General features: G+C 41.3%; 1 protein-coding gene across 1 annotated transcript in view; it reads left to right on the plus strand.

Annotated features, from left to right (window-relative positions):
* The first annotated feature begins 2,125 nt into the window (after positions 1-2,125).
* Positions 2,126-23,801, plus strand: part of MYO1D (myosin ID) — a 153,345-nt gene continuing 131,669 nt past the window's right edge. Inside the window, exon 1 of the mRNA XM_054992565.1 lies at positions 2,126-2,330. Coding sequence (XP_054848540.1) covers positions 2,236-2,330 — 95 coding nt within the window. The 5' untranslated portion in view covers positions 2,126-2,235. The remainder of the gene's footprint in view (positions 2,331-23,801) is intronic.

Here is a 23,801-nt window from a genome sequence, read left to right on the forward strand (position 1 = left end):
CAACATGGCTTCTCTTATGTTCTTATGTTCTTATGTTCCAGTTTACCCATGGGAGAGCTAGAGGATTTCACTAAGTCCCTTACACTGGTGCATCTTGATGCATCAGGGACACTTTCCTGGCTTAATACCTCAGTTATGCTAGAGTAATGGTGATGATGATCCACTTCTATTAACAAAGGAGCAAAAAATGGAAAGTGCTAGGATTTGGCAAGGGAGGAGGAGCACTTAGCTGTGAGCCTAAGCTCTAGCAGAATTCAGTCCCACTGCAATGACATAGTAGTATAACAAAAACAATACCGTGAAGCCTAACTAAGACAGAATTTGTATTATCAAGATCTATAATAAAGCGTTTTTAATGCAAATGTGTGTATAGTCATTCAACAGGTATATCATTGCATCTACAGCTGGTTAATCCATAAAGTGCATATACCTACAGAGAGCCTTGAGCTCACGTATACCAATCCTGTAACATACTCAAATACTAATGCTATTCAATATTACATATCTCTATTCCTATATCCTGTACTTGGAGTGTACAATAGAAAGTGCTGTGAACAGTCAAATACATCAATATTGCATTAACCCAGCATTTTCTATTGTACATTCCAAGTACAGGATATAGGAATAGAGATATGTAACATATGGACTTGACAGCAGCACAGCCTCTTATGAATGGAATGAAGGACTACATGTTGTAGGACTGTACTTGTGGTGACTGTTGTAATCTTTGTATTATATTACTGGGCTAGTGCAGTATTGATGTATTTGACCGTTAACAGCACTTTCTATTGTACACTCCAAGTACAGGATATAGGAATAGAAATATGTAATATTGAATGGCATTAGCACTTTAGTATGTTATAGGATTGGTATATGTGAGCTCAAGGCTCTGTGTAGGTATATGCACTTTATGGATTAACGGGCTGCAGATGCAGTGATATACCTGTTGAATGACTACAAACAAACTTGCATTAAAATACTTTATTATAGATCTTGATAATACAAATTCTGTCTTAGTTAGGCTTCACGGTATTGTTTTCGTTAGACTTTCTTATCCATGATACTCTCATGCCCCTGTTTACTTGTTGAGAGTCATGACACAGTATTCTGCAGGCAGAGGAGGTAGTGCAAATTAAAATACTCTCATACACAACAGAGAGAGACCAGCTTTAATGATTCTGCACCACCTCAAGAAGCAGCATAGGATTCTGACAAGCGATGAAGCCAGGCTGGCTCACTGAGGGTGCATCCTCACACAGGTATTCTTGTGTTCTTGCACCTGCTCACCTTCTGAGGGTTGTCTCAAATCTAGTTGTGAATTTTTGCTATGGCACGACAATAGCACAATATTTAATCACGGGTGGGCACAGTCCTTACAGAGGCATGCACCCCCCCCCCACATCCACTCTTCCCTATCCAGGGCTTAATTACCAGAGCATGTTATTTATCTTCAGGCCATGAAAAGCGTCAATGGCCCACTTTGGCACATAAAGCCTTTGTTGAAGAGGCAGGACATTTTTTCCTCCAGCCCTGTTCACAACTTTTCATAGACCCTTTTATAGTAAACAAACAAACAAACCCCCCCAGACCTCTGTGGCTAACAATTTTATTGCAGCATAAGATTTTGGGGGGCTGTGCACCTTTCAGGGGTCACAGGTTTGCTATGATAGTTCGAGTAAGCCCCTCCTCCAAGTCCTAATTCAATGGGGAGCGAAGTTAGAAGGTAGGATTGCCAACTCCAGCTTGGAAAAGTCCTGGAGGTATTGCGTGGGGAAAGTAGTCTGGGGCAGGGATGTATAGCCACAGAGTCCACAGTTTCCTCCATGGAAAGCTCATCTCTGCAGCCTGGAGATTAGGTGCAATTCCGCGAAAGCTCCATACACCACCTGCGGGTCGGCAGCGATAAGAAGTTGCTCACCTTAGTTCTAGGCAAAAGTGATCGGAAGTGAGGCGCCAGGTGGCGCTGCGGCCGTACGCAGGGAAGGAGGCAGGTGGGCGGAGGCAGGAGTGGGCGTGTCCTTCCCCTCTCCGCATGAGAGTTAGCCCCGCCTCCGGGCGTGACGCGCCTCCCGCCGAGAGCGGCCTCTCAGGTGAGGGGGCGTGGCCCGGTTCCCTCTGTGTCCGCTTCGCTCCGTCTTCCTTTCCTTCCCTCGCTCCTCCGCCGGCTTCTCTGCCTTCTCGCCCGGCGCCCCCTCAGCCAGCCCTTCCCGGTCTCTCCTCCGTCCCGTCGGCGCCATGGCGGAGCAAGAGAGCCTGGAGTTCGGCAAAGCGGACTTCGTGCTCCTCGACGCCGTCTCCATGCCGGAGTTCATGGCGAACCTCAGGCTGAGGTGAAAAGGGGGTCTTCGTGCCCCGGATCTGTAAGGGAGGGGAGGGCGGGGACAGGTGCTTCTGTTACCTGGGGATGAGGATGGGGTTCTCTTTCTGCCCTTTTCTGTTGGGAAAGGGGGTGATTGGAATAGTTCTTTCCTGGAAAGGGGCGGGGGTTGCACAGGCAGGAGCCCTCCTCCTTTTCACCTTGCTAGATCCGCCGAACTGAGTAGCTGGCCTCCAAAGGTAGACTGCCCCTGGACGTGGAGGCTCCGTTCTTAGCTGGCATGGCTAATCTTCCATTCTCCAGGAGCATTTTTAAAGATAAACACAGCCGGATGCAAAATGTGTTGGAGTGTACTTCCGGAAGGACATTTGTGCAGTTTGAAAAACAAGCACAAGTATTTATTTCCCTTTCAGCCTTGCTTCTTTCACCCTGGATTTTCTTCTCGCTTTGTGTAGGCTGTTAAATGTCATGAACTGGGGCTCTAAGGAACGAAGCTTATGCAGGGTGACCAGGAAAGTGCATAGGTGTGTTGTTGTGGTTGGCTCTCTGTGAAAATTGTAATTGTGTGCATTTCCAAATTTTCCTTTTTGAAAAAAGCTCTGCTTCCTTGCCCCCTTTGACCATGATTAATTGTGTATCAGATATTATGCATAGTGGTTGTTAGTGTATGGTATCATACTTATTGTTACTATCTGTAAAACCTGTTGGTTTTTCAAAAGCAATTTTGATTGTAAATCTTCTCAATTGGTTGTATTTTTGATCACTGCTATTTTTTAAACAGTTGTTTAACGAGTACTTTGGCAGACACCTGGCATATAGCAATAAAATAAAAAGTGGCGAATATGTTTGTCTGGCAGGATTTCTGTTGGGTCTTTTATAAAACAAGAAGCCCTCTCTGGATCTTATCAAAAGTCCACCTAATCCAGCATATGTTTCCCAGTGGCTGTTGTCCTGATATACTTGGAAGCTTGCAGCAGTTTCCTCTTGTAGTTCTTTTCCTCCAGCAACTGCTACTCAGCGATAGATTATTTAGATACTCAAATGTTAATAACTGCTGACAGGCCATTGTACCATGAATTTATCTAAACCTTTATGAGAACATAAAGGATCAGGCCAAAGGTCTATCCTAGCCCAGTATTGAGCCTTCTCTCCTACCCCCTTCCATACACAAATACCTGCTTGGAATATATCAAAGGCATTTCAGTACTTTGGAGCAGTGTTTATGGTTTTGTGGTTGTATTACTGCAATGCTTATCAAGTACAAGATTGTTACTAGACCTTGTATTTGAATTCTGTTTAGCATAGTATGCAGTTGTGTGGCATAGATGGCTCTTTAAGCAGGGCTTCCTTTTAAACATTCCCCCCCTCCACTTTTTATCCTTTATGTCAGGGTTTACCAACCTTTTCTTTAACAGCTACTTCTGAGTAATACAGTACCCTGAGCTACTTCACTCCCTGCCCTGCCAACAAATTACCAAGTTTTGTCCTGTCCTAGGATCAGAGCATGGACCATCCCTAGAAATAAAGATCACCAGAAATGAAGCCAGTAGCTATGCAGCGCAGAGAAAAATCCTATGGAATAAAAATTAAAGCCGAAGGCAGATCTTTTTGGGATATTTTCCTCATTAGGGGATGCACAAGTGACTCTCCAGCAGTATGTTAGAGATCCTTGTTTTACCTTATACTTGGCATGTATTTCACTGAATACCGCTGGGTCATAATGTTGGTTGATGTGGCAGCTAAACTACAGTATGGAGTTAGATACCCAGCTGCTGCACCATGCAGCTAGACTGATACGGTCCAGACCACAAAATCTTTCCCAAGTAGAGAGCAGGAATACAGCAGAAATGTGGTAACATATCTATAGAAAACAAGGTGCTCATGAAGAGACCTTAAAAACATGGCTTGAGAGATGATTTTCCCCCCTTGCCCTTTCTTTTTTATAAATGTCTGGCATGATGATGAGTTCTGTAAAACTCAGAAGCTTGCCAATTGTGTTGTATTGTTATTTTGGTTGGCATTTATAAAATGTGTCTGTTGTTTTGGGGTTTTGCTTTGGACCAGTGCAGCTACTTTTTCTTTTTTCAATGGAGCATCTAGTTGTTGCTGACTTGAATGAGTGACCTAAGTTTCAGACTGGAGACGAGAGACAAAAGAAATTAGACCAGTAGTGCTAAGTGGACTCTTATAAAAGTTTTAAGGTTTGTTATAGGGATTGCGCTGACCCTGAGTCACCATGTTAGGATTTGTCATTATCTCTTACAAGCAAAACAGAATAACAACTAGGCAGCTTTGTCAATTAGACAGGATGATTATTTCACCTTTATGGTGTGTTTCTGGGGCGTCTAAAGCTTGAAAATATCTTTCCATCCAGTAAAGACAAATCATTAAGTGAGTTAAATTACCTGGTTTGCTTTGCTTTTCAGTAGTGCAATAAAGGTGTTGTAGCAGCAGTTTCCATTGATTTGAGAAACAGAATCAGTCATGGTGAGCAACTACTCCTTTCCTCTATTGCTGCCACATGTTGTTACAGTCATAGTGCAGTGTCACACCCAGATGAACTATCCCTTTGCAAGAAGCAGAATAATAACTGAATTTCTTGGAGCTAGTACAGGCAAAATCCTTGGTTTCAATCTGTCATTTTCTTTCCTTTGCTAAAGCAGCATTATATTTATAATATATTCGCCAGCCTGATCTAGAGTATATTTTCTTTGAAATTAAATTGCATTTGTTTGAATGCAGTATGCTAAGTGGGGTTGCAGCTTCTATTGTCAGTATATATTGAAGAGACTAAGAACTGTAATACAGATGTGATTGCCAGATGAAATTTACCTCAGTTTTTATGTGCAAATTGAGCTCCTTTACTTGATCGTGGTGTAGTTGTTTAATGCTTGACTTAATTACCTCCAAGCATCTTTACTGCGTGTGCAGTAGCCACTTGTACTCCAGGGTCATGTCTCGATCATGCCTTGGTCAATACATTATGTTTGTAACTTCTGTGTTGCTGCTGCTTTTGCAATTGTGCAGTTCACAATCTATACATTGTCAATTACCTGAGAAGAAGTATGTATCTCCCAGGGTCTAGGTTGGGTTATTAAAGTGATACATTTGTTGAGGACAGAATCTCTTGCAGTTTGCTCATTCTTTGCACCTGCACAGTTGAATGCAACATTTAAATGACCCACAGTGGATTTAAATTTAAATAACCCACTGCTTGCTTTTTGCACATGTGCTGTGCAAGTTACAACAATTAAATATAATAGTTAATAGATCATTAGAATTCTCTATTATTAGCACAGGCACAGAGTTGATCACAAGATTTGCAAATCAGAGCTCAGCTGTGACTGGGAGTCAGTTGAAAACAAGCTTTTTATAGACAGGGAAAAGGGAATGAAACTATGATTTTCACAAGGCAGTGCAAGAATATGCATGTTCAAATTAATATAGAACAGGGCAGTTCGGCAGCTGTTAAACGTCACTGAACAATGCCTCAGTAAGGCACACAAAGATGCCTAATTTTTTTATTAACCGTGTGCCTTTTTACATTTGAGGGTGGTGGCCAGTGTGATAGGATGGAGGACTGTTGTGGCGAAGCAGTATATAATTTAAATACACATTATCTTTTTTCTGCAGTTGGACATTTTAATCTTTGGCTCCAATGTCCCTCCCTGTGAGCAGGACACAAATTTAAACCAATAGATGATTGAAACTCCCTAATTGAAATGCACTTGGGAGTATTTGGTTATCTCAATAGGTTTGTGACACATACATTTCCTAAGTCATGCACTTGAAAGCAAGCCCTGTTGATATCAACGCAGTGTACTTTGAAGTACATGTAAGAATTGTAACCTAATTCAGTTACAGGTGTCCTGTTACCTTGTTTTGATGTGCAGGATTTGTTGGCTTGCTTTTGCTTTCTCTTGCCTCAGAATTTGTGTCTTCTTCCATGTTGTTGCCTTTGCTTTGAATGTTTCTTGTTCTACAAGTAGTCCCTCGAAAATCTTTGTATTTCACAAAAGCTTTTCAGAATCACCAGAATAACCACAAAGGGCCATCTGAAGCTGAGCATGCCTGAACTCTTTAGTGCATGGAAGGGAGACCATCTATGAATCACATGTTGTGAACTCTTCTGGAGGAATCACATACTGTGAACTCTTCTGGAGCAAAGATGCATGCCACACTTTCCTGAGCTGTTCTTCTGCCACCTTTATTTACTTCATTTCTGTCCTACCTTTTTCCCCAATGAGGACCCAAAGTGTCTTACATTGATCTCTTTTTCTTCATTTTATCTTCACAAGAACAGCCCTGTAAGGTAGATTGGGATGAGTGTACATAACTGACCTAAGGTCACCCAGCAAGCTTCCGTGGCAGAACAGGGATTTGAACCTGGATCTCTCCGCCTACTCTGACACTAAAACCACTACATCACACTGGCTGTCAGGACATTCTTTGCCCTGTGCATCCATGTCAAGTCTATTTGTCTCCTAAGGTTACAAGACTTTGCATGATTTTGGTGCTACATAAATGTTACGAAGCAGCATCTGTTTGATAGTCTACATAATTGTGTGCTGTTTGCTTTGTAGTGTTAAGATGAACTGTCCGAACGTACTGGTTTAATACAGTACAGATAGCACCATAATTTGGACCTTTGAAATTACATGTTTATAAAGGCAGTAGGTTTCAAGCTTCCTACCTTTAAGAAACCTTCTTCCATACTACTTGTTTGTCTTTTATGCAGCGCTAATATATGTTGGAGGATTTTGGAGCGCAGTCTGAAATGCTGGACAGCAGAAACAGCAGTGGTTTTGCCACTGATGTGTATGAACTGAGTGCACTCCCAGCTCACAACTCAATAGCATTGCCACCTTTTTAATGGCACTTCTGTGCCTTGAGTGCTGTGTCAAAATTAAGCCATCGATACAAGGTGGAAATTTTTCCAGTGCTTTATTTTTTCATGGAAAATTTACCATTGCTGAAGATATGTTGATGAGTAATAAAATTAGTAGCAATGCCCTTCTCAATACAATACTAGGCAAACTTTATTGTTTCCAAGTTGTAATTAATGTTTTTTAGGTGATTGTCTCTAGGAATTATGTGAGAGAATACGCAAATACATTTTATTGATTTGTAAATTGAGGTAGGGGATAAAGTACATATCCAAGTCAAAAAATCTAGTTATCAATTCACTTGTTTGGTTGTGCTGGTCAAATAAAACAAAGATAGTGGAAGGGATATTGTAATCACCAGTTTGATATGGAAATAACGTATAATACAGGAGATACCATGGATAGTGACATGAAACTGAGGTGCCTCAATGGCATCAAAAATATCAGCTGATGAAAGGATTTCCATCAGTGGAGTGTCACTTTCTGTCCTGCTCACTCCTAGGGGACAAAGGACTACAGGAATAGCATGGAGGAAGGAAGAGGAATCAGAAGTCTGCTGTGATTAATTGATTAATCACACTCTTGATTAATGACACTCTTGATTAATTTTTTCTTAATTATTTCAATTTAAATATTTGTTGGTAGGTATGGGAATATAAAGTTAACATGGGAACACCTTTAAATTCTTATATATGAAATTTCACAGAATTTGCTAAATAGAAGTCAAAATAAATCATGCTCTGTTTAGGGCATCAGAAAACTTTGGAATCCCTAGTCTTCCATAAAACTGTATCACTGAATTAAACAATTTCATTTGCTTCCCATCTCTCTATCTCCATGTTGAGAGAAGTTTCACCTGCTTAATTATGGATCTAAACAGCTGAACTAATGTAAGGACTGGAGTGGGGAGTGGCAACTATCACGTACAACTTTGTTGCAAGGAAAGACAGATGGTAGGGGCAAGCTGTTTTTCAGGGATGCTGCTTGTCCACTGTTAACTGATCATCTTAAGACATCTGCCAAGCATGCAAAGAAAACAGAGAGTTCCCTGGAATAATACAGCACGGCACCTGCTACTCAGAGGCATTTCCTTCTTTGTGGCTATTATGTATCAATTTTTGTGCTCTCTGTGGATCTCTTGTGCTTTCTGGTTCCTTGGAACCTTTTCAAATATTTCTACAGTTGCCTTTGCATTCTTAGTTGTTGTTTTGTGCTATATTTTAACAAGATCTTGCTTTCATTTCAAGGTAAGAGCAAGAAAATAGGAATGGTGCTTTTGGTATACTGTTCCTGTGAGTAGTCTTGCTCTTAGCAGTACAACAGTGTTTGCAAAAGGAGTTACTTGGTGTCTCATAATGTTAAGTACTTCCTTGTGGGATGTATTGAGGGTGTATTCCTTCCACAGGAACTATGTTACAATTATTTAATATATCCTACTTTTCTCCCCAGAGGGACCCAAAGTGACACGCAATGTGTGTATGTATAATTGATTATATACTAAACAACTACATTTTTGGCTGGTCCAGGATTCTGTAGATCTGGTTCTTCCAGAGGCATCAGCTGCAAGCCACAGGCTGAGAGCCAAAGGACTGAGTGTCCTCTGGGCCTTGCCCCTCAGCTCTCACCCAAGGACTCATGCCTTTGGTCATGTCCAAGCTTTATAGGTACCTGCAACAGGAAGAAGACAAAAACACAGGTGAGATGTTGTGCCACTTGTTAGATGCTCCCCTCAGCAATTCCCCTTCCTAAATCACTAAAGAGGTGTGAGTGTCCTGAACAGTGTTTGCATGTTAGTCATATGGAAAGGAAGAAGACAATCTATTTATAGTCTAGGTAGTCCTGTACTTGTCTCATGTAGTACTTGGGGTAGGGCAGATCAAAACTCTCAACAAATAAAATGAGACTAAGGCAGTGTAAGACCAAAGGTTTATGTTGTGTTGAGCATGGCTATGTTGTGGCACAAGTTCTGCACCAAGAAAAGCTGAATTCTCTGGCCTGGTAGAATGACAAATTAGAACAAACATTGCCTGCATTTGGTTATTTTTTTTCCTTCTAGTTTTATGGAGGCGGGGGTAGGAAAGCTAGGACAGAGACACTGTAAATCCTAGAGAGCCCTTGCTGTACTCCTGCAGTTGCTTCTGGGATGCTGCCAGGCTTTGCTTGGTTTTTCAAAACATGAAATCTGAAATTCTCAAGATAATAAAATTGGCATGAAATACCAAGTACTTTTGCTGCACTTGTACAAAATTATTAGATACACATACTCCTGGTTTTGAGACCTAAGGGAACTATAACTGTATCCTAAAAAGTGCATGCATAATCACTTTAATGTATTTTAAAGCTTTAAACAAATATTTGGAAATATAAAAGAAAGCGAATTCAGAATGTACTTGCATTTGGGATCGGCCTATAAATAGTGACAAAATCACTAAAGAGGTACGAGTGAGCTAAATATAATTAAGAATAAAATGCATAGGAGTAGAGTTCTTGTTTTCCCCCTCAGTGTATCTTAAATTGAAATTGTATTCTTTTGTTTGCTTCTAAAAAGTTTAGGAAATATTCTGCTTTTATGACCAGCTAAAATAATAGAGGAGAAAAATGCATGTGGTGCTGATATTTTTTTAAAACTGGTTGTAAGCTTATCCTTGAAACAGTAGCTATTAAACATCTTCTGAAAACTGCTTTGTACTGGTAAGGGAAAAGATTTCTCTAGCATGGATAGACTTTTTCTTTCTTTTTGCCAATGAAAAGCCAAACTCCCCACAAGAATGTTCCTGTAACCCCTTGTAATTCAAAACATATTACTTCTATTTCGAGAGCATGAGCAAATTAGACAGAGAGACTTTCTAAAATGAGCTTACTGGTTAGACAAACAATTTGTGGATGGTCTGCTAGAAAAAGAAGCAAGGACATGAAAACATCTCACTTTACAGGGCAAATTGGACACATACATTCCCAAGTACCCTGTGCTTACCTTAGTTTGAGCTGGGCTTTCCAACCTCCAGATGGGCCCAGAAATCTCCTGGAATTACACCTGATCTCCAAACCACAGAGGTCAGTTCCCCTGGGAAAAAACAGTTGCTTCAGAGAGTAGACTGTACGGCATTATACCCTGCTGAGGTCCCTCCCCTCCCCAAACCCACCATCTCCAGGCTGCACCCCCCAAATATCTAGGAAGTTCTCTATCCAGAGTTCGCAGCCCTAGTTTAAACTGTCTGTAACAACACTTTAGTAGAAATTTAAACAAGAGTTTGGGTTGGAGGTGTGAGTATTAAGTGACATTTTTTGAAAAAAGTCAGAGAATCTTCCCACTTTACAGCCTGAGACTGCATTCAACTCAGAAGCAAACAGCCATTCATGGACAGCAAGTAAGAATTGCCCACAGGCAGTCAAGCAGAATTTATAACAACTGATTTGTAATTTGGAAATGTTGTGTGCACTCACCCTAGTGAGCGGCATGGGTATGTATTTGGAGGCAAGTTGGTAAACATTTGTGCTGCTGCTGATATATGAGAGCCAGCATTATGTAGCGCTTGCAGTGTCAGACTCGGATTTGGGAGGCCCAGGTTCGAGTCCCCAGGCTGCCATGGAAGCTTGCTTGGTGACCTTGGGGCAGTCATATGCTCTCAGCCTAACATACCTCACAGGGTTGTTGTGAGGATCAGACGGAATAGAGGAGGACAATATAAGCTGATTTTGGTTCCCTTTGGAGAGAAAGGCAGGGTACAGATGAGGCAATTAAGTAAATCAATTTGGTTGCAAAGCTGATTTAACAAGAGGTGCATGGGCTATAGATTGTATTGATATCCATGAGCTATTGTGGGGCTATTTTTGCTATAAAGTGAACAGACCAATTCATTGACATAACTATAGCTTTGTCTGGCTATTTTTTAAAAAAATCCAAATTAAGCTTCTCAGAAATTGATAGCTACACTGTCAAGCAGAGTTGCTAATAGCTGCTTTGTAGGGTGGTCTCTATGACATTGTACCTTACTGAGGACCCTCTTGCTGCAAACTCTGCCCTCCTCAGGCTCTACTCCCCAAACTCCAGATATTTCCGAACCCAATGGCAACTCAAGTACTAGTATGGTTGCCATGATGTGGACTCAGATGGGTCTAAAGAGATAATAAAATGTCAGATGTTTGTCTGAAGGAAGTGAGTACTGTTGCATGCTACAGCAGAAGTTCCACAATCTACCTTACTGCTCTACCCTGACCTTTGAGTTAAAGACCACTGAGCTACATCACAGTTGTTCCCCTTTGCCTCTAGCAAGAACTAAAATGGCCTGAAACCTGTGCTTGGGACAAAAAGATCTCATACCTCACTCCATTTTCTGTGATCTTCCCATTCTGCCTTTGTCTATAAGAACATTTTAGGATGGGGTCATGTGTTGCTGCACTTTTTTTTTACAACATATCTAATAACCAGGTCATATAAAGTTATATTGCATTTGAGAAAGTTGTCATAAAGTAATAAACCTTGAATTATGGCTCCCTTTCTCTCCCTTGCTTTCATAGATAAGGTGTTTCAAAACTACTGATACTTTGCTTTGATATCAGGGGTTACCTTGCAGTCCTGATAACTGAAGGCTGTGTTGGTAACTTCTAGAAATGTAACATTTCCAGTAATTTTGAAGCCATGAAGGGAAAGATGGTGCGTTTTTCTAGTTTGGGGGAAAAACAGAAGTTTGGATGGGGGAATTGAAATACATGAAACATTTATTTTCCTATCAAACTTAAAGGTTTTACTAACTTAACAACATAAAATGCATAATTAATAACAGCACATAAATACTATTTGGCATATTTATTGAATTAAAGAGTATAAATGTCTTCATTTTCCATAAGAAAAAATTGTGAGTATACCTAATACTTGAGAAAGAGTGGCAAATTGCTGCACTTAATGCTATTATATAGCACATATATCTTTAATTTTTGCCATTTGGGAGGTAGGAAAAATAAATATCGTTGGTAGAAAAATTCTGTAGTAAAAAGGGTATTATTTGGACAGAAACTTTCTTATAGTCACAATAGATAGGACTACTGGCATGTCTGGATGTTAAGCTAAACTGTATAACGCTGACAACACTGAACTCAATGTGTTATCATTAAACATATATTAATGGCTTGTTGACAAAATTATTTACATTTAAACAAAAACTTCTTGAAAATGTTGTATATGTCTACAGCATAAGAGGGTTTTTTCAATGCTTTCCTAAATTCCCCAATTTTTCCATTTGGAAAATTGAAAATGTACTCACTCTTTATGATGCTGTACATTTTGAGTGTGAAAACCCTTTCCTTAAGAAGCATTTCACTCTTTCTAAGAGAGAAAATATTTCATAGGAGTTTCTTTCCGATGTTCCCCTAGATGTCCCAATTCTTCCATTAGAAAAATTGGAAAAAGTCCTCGGGGGGGGGGGGGGCTCAGTTTTTCCACAAAATTTCCCCTTTTTTGTCTCCAGGTCATCTCTTCAGTAGTTAGAAGGAAGATTTGAGGATTGTGAAGGGAAACACATGTTTGAGGGGAGAAGAAAAGCGCACCCAGTGTCTAAGGGCGGCCAGAAGAAAAGCAGAAAACTTTAAAGGTGTGCAGAAGGAACTAGCAATCTGCAGATCCAATTTGCAGTATAGCAAGATCTCAAAAGTAGCTGGAAATCAGGCACATGCTTTCTGCAGAGACTGACTTTGTGATTCTGGCTTCATCTTGGAATGAAAGCAGCTAAAGGGAAGATCTGCTGAATATCTATTGTGTTAGTTTGGCTGTAAATAAATGTTATATTGCAGAAGCTTAGATTGCTGGGTCTGCTTATGCATCATCCATTTTGCTGATTTTCTGTTGTTTCAAGAAGTCTTATTAATTCTGTTGTTTTTCAGTCTAATCAGGTGCTGGGCTTGGATCTGGGAAAGCCAGTTTCAGATCCCCACTCTGCCATGAAGCTTGTTGGGTGACCTTGCTTGAGTTACTCTGCCCGCATAGCCTAACCTACTTCTCAGAGTTGTTAGGCTAACATAAAGAAATAGAATCACGTTTGCTGTTCAATAGCCTTTGGAGGAAAGGCAAGATAGAAATCCTACTATATAAATAAGATTGACTAAAGTTAAATCTTTCCCTATAATCTTGAGTATGGAAGCACTTCTGCTTTTCTTGACATCAGCACAGTCTAGATTAGAGAGATGAATGCTAGAGGAGTAATTCTGTTCATGGATGCTGGGAATTTTAACACAAATGCAGTTGTGAGCCAAACTTAACCAAACTCATTTACTTGCACGTCAGTTTCTCCTTTGCACCTGAGCAGTAGCCTCTTGTGTTCCAGTGTTGAGTCCTGGTTGTGCCTTATTACGTTACATTTGTTATATCTGTGTTGCAGCTTGTGGCCATATCTGTCCTTGAGCAGTCTGCAAAGAGGATGGCACTATCTCCCATGGTTGTGCTTTGACCATTAAAGTAACCTTCTTATTGAACATGAAATGACTTGCATCTAGCCTCCCCCCACCCCAGCCTGGGCAGTCAAATGCATCCTTTAAATAATCTGCAGTAGGTATGTTGCTTGCTTTTTGCAGCTATGTGGTTGGCAGTATCTAATTTGCTGATCACAAGACTTATAAATCAGAACTCTACAACTGATTTAGAGCCAAGCTGCAAGTGACAAATTACACTTGCCTGCCAAGTGAACAGACTCACGTGTATTCCTCCCTATTCACTTGCCGTCCACTTGCACTCCACTTGAGTGCAAGTGGAGGGCAAGTGAACAGGGAGGAATACATGTGAGTGTTCACTTGCCAGGCAAGTATAATTTATCACTTGTAGCTTGTCTCTGAGTCACTTAGGAAGGCCATTCACCTTTGTTGAAAAGAACTTTCCTGAGCAACTGGTCAGTTCAAAAGACTACTACATTCCACCTATGGCCACAATCAGTGAAGTGTCAGGGATTTTTAAAATATCTGGCAGGGCAATATGAGTGTGCTCGTGTACTAATCTTTCCCTGATCAGAACAACTTCGCTGCCCTTGCCTTTCAGTTTTCAGTATGAGTGATGAACATGAGGAATAATGCGTTGCAATCATATCCAAGATCCATTTCTTCTATTAGTGTAAATGATATTTACAAACATGTTTTGCAGATGTGCAGGAAGGACTGCAGTACTTGCAAGGCATGCCAGAATGCACATAGTCAAATTGATACTGATCTGGACAGTCTAGGCATGGTCAGACAATGAGTAACGCTGCCATAAGCTGCGCAGAACCTGAGCAATAAGGCTTATCTCAAAATGTCAATGAGGTACCACAGGAATCTATTGTTTCGATTTATATGTCATGTCAATAAATATACCTTGAGCTTGTTTGGAGGTTCTAGCAGGGGAGCGCAGCCATCGTATACCCTTGACCGAAGGGTATACTTCCTAGCCCTTTTTGAAGCTTATAATAACATGGAGAGGTGTAGGGGGTTGCTTAACATTTTCAAACTGTTAAGTCTCCCTGTGACCCTCCTAGGCTGTCTTTTCTCCCGGCCAACCTTATTTCTCAATCTGACTTTACTTATAGGGAAATTGAGAGGAGAGCCAATGGAAAGAGGGTGCAGGGCAGAACTGTGGAGAGAATTAAGCACTTCCTTCTATGTGCTTTGTATCACCTGCAAGTATTTTTTGCCCCCACATTAGAAATCCAAGGCAAACCTGCCTGCCTGTGTGTTATATGAATGCACGTAAGTAAACTGGAGTGCAGAATGAGTCAAGAACTAGAGACCGGGTTGGCAGTTAGAGTTGCCAGCTACCTACAGAGGAAATGTTTTGTCCCTTTCAAGGAGCCTAATGGGATGTTCTTTATCCAGTGATGTTATTTACCTCCTTCATACCACGAAACATTTCAGCTGCCCATTTCCTCATACTAAGCTTCTGCTGAAGGGACAGGGCATTTTTTTCCAGGCCTGTTGGCAACAGAGCTGTAAGCAACTGAGAATATATTTCATTGAGAAGGAAGAATAATGCATAGCTGCATGAAACATTTCCTAATTATTTAGAAATGTATAACAGCAGCCTTGTTTCCGGATTTCTGAATAAATGCCTGGCAGGTATTTTTTTATGTTACCTAAAGTGAGTCTCATGCATTTAATTCTGTTCCAGAGTACTGTTTACCTTTCTGGCATCATTTGAATTGCAAGTCAAACATTCCAACCAGCCGAACAAGGCATCTGTAGTCTAGAGGACTCAGCAGTCTCTAAAATGTTCTCACTGATTGTTTTCAAGGGGACCTTGTTCCTAATATGTCAAAGGGTACTAACTCTGGTTGACATGGAGAGTCTTCGGATTGAGTTGTCCTTGGAATCACAGTATTTAGATTCACTTTGTCTTCTGTACAGATGGCACTGAAACAGTTTCTGCTCAGCTTGGTTACTAATGTCTTTCCCCATAATTGTGCAACTTGGTTCCTGCCCTAAATCTCTCATTTTGCATACACCACCACCCACGCCTGGAAACTGTGCATAAGAATTAATGAAGTAATCTTATTTGAGGCTCAGGTACCAAGAGATTGATATCATTGAAAATTCTGTTCTTTAAGTATGCTGAGTTAGGGGACAGAATATTGTATTATGACAGCTGTGATGCTCTGTTGCTATATAATTTAATAGCACCTAAAGCACTTCTGTTGTGCTGAGAGCTCAGAAAAGGTGACCCATTATGAGAAAAGCCCTGTTAGATCAGCTCATAGTCCATATAGTCCGGCATCCTGTTTCTAACAGTGGGTAGCCACATACTTCTGGAAGACTTACCAGCTGGAGATGATGGTCCTGTCCTGTTATGGCTTTACAATCCTTGTTTGTCTCTCAGTAGCACTTAGGTTAGGTTACGGACTCCTGTGTTATAGCTAAGGCCCTGAAGCTGAGAATGGGAGAATTGCCCACGGCTTCTGTGCATGTTCATGAGTCATGACCAACCAAAAAATGAGCCTTTAAAAGATCAGTTGGTAAAAAGCAAATAATACTACATAATTTTAAGTAAGCCCCTAGAATTCCTCTGAGAGACTCCAATATCCAAGTCTGAGAGACTTCTGCCTCTGATCCCATAGAGACCCAATTGTATTACTGCCTATCAGGTGCTTCATACACCCATTATTCTTCCACTTTCCATTGTATTTTAAACATTTGTACTCTGAGTTTTACCCACAGGGACCCAAAGCAACTTACTGCAGAGAAAAATAAACTATATAAATGAACTAGTAAAAAGCAAACAAACTGAACAAAACCACCATGTTGCTACCAGATTCTGCTTTTCTTCCCGAGTCTAATAATAATAATAATAATAATAATAATAATAATAATAATAATAATAATAATAATACATTCGATTTATATAATAGATTATGTATAACCCCGGGGTCTGTTGCTTGATGAAACACAGGGCGAAGCTACAAGTGACGAATGACACTTGAACGGCAAGTGTATTTTTCCCTGTTCACTTGCGCTCCACTCAATCCACTTGCTGTTCAAGTGTCATTCGTCACTTGTAGCTTGGCCCACAGTATGTCGGGGGAGGGGGATTCCTAGTATCTGAGCTTCTCTTGTTTCAGTTTCAGTTTAGTTGTAGGGCTGAATGGACAAGAGTAGTCAATTTGGTAACTTACACAAACCTTAAAAAATACATAGCAAGATCCCAGATGGCTGGATCTGAGCCATGCCTCGGCATACATGGAAGCCCATTAATCTGTTAATTGAGTGGATGGGTTTAATAATAGCTTTGTCTTCTAAGCTTTGTCCTCTCTGTGCTGAACTGACATTTAACTAGAGAGGAAAAGCTACCAGCAAGAGGTAGGAGGTTTACTTAATAATAGGGCCTATTTATGAATCAAAAGGGAAGGGTGATGCTTGCAATCCCTGTTACCTTACTAGCTAATCCCCACCCTTAGTAAGTATCATTCGATCTTAACGCTGTTGCTGTTTCTTTTACAAGTGAGCTTTGTTGGAGAATAGTAGAGATCAGTTATTGCGTAACTGTGGTATATAATAGACCAGCCAGTTTCACTAGTCACTTTGAACAGATACTGCTGTAAAGAGCAGTAATTAACCTCTGGAAAATTACACGTCCTAAAACAGCAGTAAATTCTTGTTCACAGATGCCTAGGTAGGCCTCAGCAGAAGCCTTTCCTACTATTCAAGGCTTAGTATACTGTTCCTCAGTGTGATGCCCACAGGTGCCATGGTGCCTGCAGTGTTTTCCTTGACCCTTGCTGAACTTTTCAGAAAGTGGATGGGGTCATTGTAAGGCAGTGCTGGTTATTGGCTGCCCTCATTTATTGGATCAGGAGGAATGGTAAGCACCCAGGTTTTTTCAGTTAGCGTGTGATTCCTTCCTGCTTTCAGGCTTTCCTTCTTCCAAGGAGATGTGAAGAGGGAGGTACTCTGTTTGGCTCCACCTCCTGCCGAAGCCATTGAAGTTTGGCTTCACTGCCTGTGGAAGCCATTTTGAGGTAGCACTCATCACCTCCTTTCAAAATTCCAAATGTGCTGCTGCAGGCTCAGAAATATTGGAGGTTAAGCAACAGTTCTAAAACATCTTTTACCATTCCCAAATGAAGGTTCCCTTTTTGGTTGCTCACATTACAAACCCTAGGTCAATGCAATAGAAAGCAATGGTATAAAAGGCTGTACTCCTCACATTACAAACCCTAGGTCAATGCAATAGAAAGCAATGGTATAAAAGGCTGTACTCCTCACCAGGAGGAAGTAATTTGTAGGTTTCCCAGAGTTGTCAGGATGTCCAAGAGCACATTTGTGTGGTGTGCTTGCAGCCAGATAAACTTCCTACTGCCATTTATGTATGTGTGTACCATTGCTCCTATGCGCCCTTCCTTTATCAGAGGATTAAATGGGCAGTGATGGGAAGATGAAGTTGGGAGGAAGGAATGCTGCTTTTTGCTCGCAGCAACAACTATAAACATTTTAAATTATTCACCGTTATGATTATCAGAAATGTGTAGGTGTTCTCCTTGGAGTCATAATAACTGAAGATCAATTCCGTGTTGTTTCTCTTAAATTTAACGACAACGACAAAAACCTTTCCTGGTTTGGTGCCCCAAAAAAATCACTGAAATTAGTTGGCTGGAGAGCTCCAAGTCTGCAGTTATTTTTGCTGCTTGCTGTTGGCTGCTCATTTCCTCCGGAGAACTACAAAGACGACTTGTTCTTTTCAAGTCTGTCTTTATTATGATTATGGATTGTCCAGTGCCAGCTCTGAAGGAGGAAATACCTAGTAACCCACTGCAGCTCTGAAAATGTGCTGTCTGGGATGAAGGGTATCTAGCAAATATTTCTTGCCGTTTCAGGCTTTCCTGTATGAGGGGAACTTGATTTGACAGTTTTAGTTAAACGTACTGCACAACGGTTTTTTCCTATTTCAGTGATAAATGCTGTATCTTATGCTAACGTTTAATGCAGCACCCTCTTTGTTGAGGTCCTTTCTTATATTAAAGTTCTCTCCTTTTTATTTAGAAAAAATACTGCATTTCACTACCTGGCACAAATACTTTTATTTGCAATGGATGCCTCTGGAATTGTTGCCACATAAAACCGAAATCTTTTGGGATTCAGATTTTGGGCTTCAAAATTGGCATGCATGAGCTATTCACATATCTCAGTGGCCCGTGCCTCCTGTTGTAGAAATGGTGCATACGTTGTTATACTTTCCCTTGCAGCCAAATATGCAAGTCTGATGAGAGCTACCACTTGGTTGAACTTTCTCCCCTCTGTAGTATGGTGGCTGGAAGGAGGGGGCAGAAGTACGCATGAGCTGTGTGGACTGATGTAAGGGGCAGATTATGTGCTGTGAAGTTGTGGTTTTCAGAACAGTACCCATTTTGGATCAACAGACTGAATCCTGCAGTACTTGAAAGGCTGACTTACTGTAACATCAGCTTTTGCGGGCAGTAGTGTACTTCACTGCATGTCATGGTTTGCTATAAGAAGTGCCTGTTAAAATAATCTGGTGGTTCTCTGCTTTCACTTGTACAATGCAAGTTACTAGGACTCAGGTTTTGCCCTGGAAGCTTTGCTGCTTGACTAGAAAATGTAGAAAATGTTGCTGCTTGACTAGAAAATGTAGTAGCACTGATGAACCACCAGGCTGTGGTTCATCAGTGGGGGCACAATGCAATCTGTACTTACTTAAGGCAAACTCTTAATTGTTTGTGTATACCTGGCTTTTTGCACAGGTTTTAAGGACAAGTGATTAGTATGAATTAAACTCTATGCTTTTAAGCTCTATGCTTTTAAGCTGTGGCTTTCAGTTTGTCAAATGTTCTACAGTTAATGCCTTCAGACATGGAATTCAGCGCATGAATGCTGTAATATGGCGAACACCAATGTCCATAGTTTGGCAATAGTTTCCAGAAAACCCATCTCTGAGCTGGATGATTGTAATACACCTGCCTAACACACAGGAGAGTAGTTCTGCTGGAGAGGAAAGGGGTGGAATTCTAGCCGCAGGGGAGGATGACATGCCAACTCTAAAATGTCTGGGTTTGTAACTACTCAAGTCTTTGGAATGTTTATGAATAAGTCTGTGAATGGATGGGATTCAAAGGCAGAAAGGAAGACCTTTTAAGGCTTTTACAGGTTGACTGAATTCTAGGCAGAAGCATTGTGTGGATTTTTACACTACTATTGTTTGTTTAATAAGCTAATGACTTTTCTTTCCTTATTGCATTCAACTCACAAAACCTAATGCTCTACTTCTTGGTCTTTATGAGTGTATATTGTCTAGTTTTGCCATTGTGGACTGCAGAATTAATAGGAAAAGCAAATTATTTGGGGATTCTATCCATTGAACTTTTAAAGCTGTGCCTAAAACTTGATTTTTTAAAATTCAAAGCCAGCTTATGTAGCTTGAAAGGATTTATTTGTGCCCTGCTGCCCTAGTTTAGTGGTGATGAGGAAGAGATCAGTCACTGTTTGCTTGTTTTAGAATGTAGTTATTGCTGTATTAGTTTAGGGCTATGCTTTCAGGGATGCTTACCACAAGGTGAGAAATTCCTTTTCTTCCCTTGTTAAAGATTAAATTGCCCTCATGTGGTAAAGTAGTGGTCCAACCACAGAATATTACATATTGAAAACAACTTCCTGCATGGTTGGGTCATTTGCCAAATAAGGGAGTGCAATTTTTAAAAACAGTAAGAGCATGAAAACAGCATGTCCTTATCGCTGTATATCAGTAAGCAGTAACTATGTGATAGCGAGGCATATTTTTTCCAGCTGCTGCCATAACAGAGACGGTTGGTCTACTGTCTTGTAATACACACACTGATACATGTGAATGTGGCTTTAGGGATAGCTGGAGCCCCTTGAGTGAGCAAGAAATACAGAGTCTAAAGCAATTCCTTGCCCCCCACATCAGGCACATCAAGTTGCTGTTCAGCTATATATGCAATTCAGGTAGAGATGTGAAGGCCTGGAACAGGATCAGAAAAAAATGGGGTTGTTTTTTTTTCTTTCAGAGGACGTTAAAAAAAAATTCCAATGGGAAGACTAGGAAATGTTGGGGATCACTGAAAAAAGAAGTATTTTCACTTATTCCAGATGAATAAGATGAGATTTTAAAGTGAAGACGTTTGGGGGAATGCTGAAAATAACCCTTGTAGAATGAAAACATATACAACATCTTCAAGGTTTTGAGTTCAGTGGCGCCTTAGAGACCAACAAGTTTTTTAATGTGTGTCCTTTCAAGGGTCAAAGCTTCCTTTATCACATAGCTGATGAAAGGAGCTTTGACTCTTAAAAGCTTATACACTCAAACTCCAGTGCCTCTGGACTCCAATCTTGCTGTTCTACTCCAGAAGCTACCTACCAGAAACATCTTCAAGAATTTTTGTTTAAATGCAGATAATTTGACAACAGTTATTTTAGTTGTTGTATTCAGTAACACATCATTAAAGAATCCAACGTTTTCAATGTTACGAAATTTAGTTTAATATCCAAATGTGTTGGGAAGGCCTATCTTGTTGCTCTGTGAGGGAGTTTCTGTCCAAATGATACACTTTCTTTTGTTTGCTAAATAAGTTGTTTTGTACCTTCAACTTTTATTTTTTCTCTCTCTCTCTCAGATAGCAGAAATTAAGATACCTATGGCAAGATAGCATAGGGTGCAGCAGTCTAACTTTTTCAGGTTTGGGGCATACTTGCAAAAATGAAGACATTGACACTTTTATATTCTATAAATCTGTCAAGCAGTACAGTTTTATGTGCCAACTTATAAATGATGTATTTTGTTTTACTCAATCAGTAAAAGAAGTTTTGGTTTGATAGGAAAGTAGGTATTGTATATATTTACCCCCAAACTTCTGTTTTCTGGGGGTTTTCCATGACTTCAACTTTTTCAGAAATTTTACATCTTTAGGCACAGAGCAGCTGGAGAGTTCTAGCTGGAAGCACACTTAAGCCTTGTCTTTCTAACTAAGAATTAGCCATCTCACTTGTCTGTCTGTTCTTTGTAAGGTAGATTTCCCCTCCTTCAGTCACTGGTAGAAGTTGTTTCAGGATGATGTCACCAGTTTTTCCTCTGTGTTGACTGTTGTTTTCCTCTTCTAATGCTGCACCTAAAAGGCATTTTTAATGGCCTGCATAATTAATTACCTGTTGACAAGAAGCTGTGACTTGTCAGGGCTTGCCGCTGAGTCTGTCCTGGGACAGCTGCATCAGGTTTTTTTTTCAGAAGGGAGTGTTCTGTTTCCTTCTGTGATTGCCACAAGGCTCATTTTTTAAAATTTAGATTTATTTATTTTGGTTTTTATACTCCTCTTTTCTCCCTAGTGGGAAGTAGGAACCAAATGCCGTTTAGAGCATCATTTCACTTTCCTTTATTTTATCCTCACAACAGCAACCCTGTGAGGCTGGTTAGGCTGGGAGTGTGTGATAGGCCCCCAAAGTCACACAGCAGGCTTCTATGGCAGAGCAGGGATTTGAACTTGGGTCTCCTAGATCCTAGTTTGACATTATAGCCATTACATCATACTGGCAGTGCTTGCAGAACTCAGTCCTGGAGTATGTGAAGTCAAAATGCTTCTGATCATGTGCTGAAAGCCCCTCCATACTGAGTAAGTCAATCACCACCCCCCATTCTGGGATAAGGCTGCAGAGCAAGGGGCCTCTGGGCAACCTCAGAACTTCAGTACCTCTCCTTTGAGTATTTATGTATTTATAGCAGAGTCAGTACAATTATGGTTTAGTGATTGAAAGGATGTGGAGGGGGGGAGAGATGCCTGGTTTGGAGAGGTGTTCTGAGATCTTGTTGACACAAGCAAATTACTTCACCACTCTACACAGACTTTCGAATAGCTCCCTTCCTGGAATGGGTATTTACCTAAGAAATAAGGATTTGCATTATATTTAGTTAGTCTTATACGTGCTACTGGACTCGCTTTTTTCTACTGCATTACATTTGCAAGGGCAGGCTCTAGGGCTCAGGAGATGGGCTGTAATAAACATGTGTGACACCTTGTGTGGAGTAAATTAGGTCACAACTTTATTGATTACAGTATTAGGAGCGATGGCTCAGCGTAGGGCGCGGATCCCTGCATCGGCTGACCCGCCTGCCATACGATGACCCCTCACCGTTCAGCCCGCCTGCTGAAGGGAACCCCGGGATGACAGTTAGTGGGAACCAATGGGCGGCCACCTCTAATTGATTCCCCTGCCACCTGGAAGCAGGCATCAGAGTCCAACTGCCGCAACCCCCCCCCCCCGGCCGGCTCCCTTTAAATAGAGAAGGGGGTGGACCTGAGAGGAAAGGGGACTGAGGGTAAAGCAGAGAGATGGAAGACAGTGTATGGGGGTGGTAGTGGAGAACAGAACAAGGAAGATGCTTAGGAAAACTTTACTTTACTTTAATTGAATTTTTATACCGCCCATCTCCCGAAGGACTCAGGGCGGTGTACAGCAAAAGTAAAACATACAAATATAAAACACTAAGAATATAAAATAAACATATTAAATAATTTAACTCAAAACAGGACAGTTCAGTTAAAACACATTTAGGCCAGCCCCGCTTGTTGGAATAATAACGTCTTAAGGGCACGGCAAAAGGTGTGTAGGTCAGGGACCATACGTATCTCCGGGGGCAATTCATTCCAGAGGGCAGGTGCCCCGACAGAGAAGGCTCTCCCCCTGGGGGTCACCAGCCGACATTGTTTGACCGATGGCACCCTGAGGAGGCCCTCTCTGTGGGAGCGTACCGGCCTGTGGGAGGCTATCGGTAGCAGCGAGCGGTCTCGCAGATACCTAGGCCCTAAGCCATGGAACGCTCTGAAGATGGTAACCAGCACCTTGAAGCGCACCCGGAAGACCACCGGAGGCCAGTGTAGCTTGCGCAGGAGAGGTGTTACATGGGCACGCCGTGTTGCTCCCATAATCACCCGCGCGGCCGCATTCTGCACTAATTGCAGCCTCCGGGAGGTCCTCAGGGGGAGCCCCATATAGAGAGCATTACAGTAGTCCAGACGGGAGGAAACAAGGGCATGGGTGACTGTGCGCAAGGCGTCCCGATCCAGAAAAGGACGCAACTGGTGAACCAGGCGAACCTGATAAAAAGCCCCTCTGGCCACGGCCGACACATG

Source organism: Eublepharis macularius, chromosome 12 (assembly GCF_028583425.1).
Source record: "Eublepharis macularius isolate TG4126 chromosome 12, MPM_Emac_v1.0, whole genome shotgun sequence".
Classification (NCBI taxonomy): Eukaryota; Metazoa; Chordata; class Lepidosauria; order Squamata; family Eublepharidae; genus Eublepharis; species Eublepharis macularius.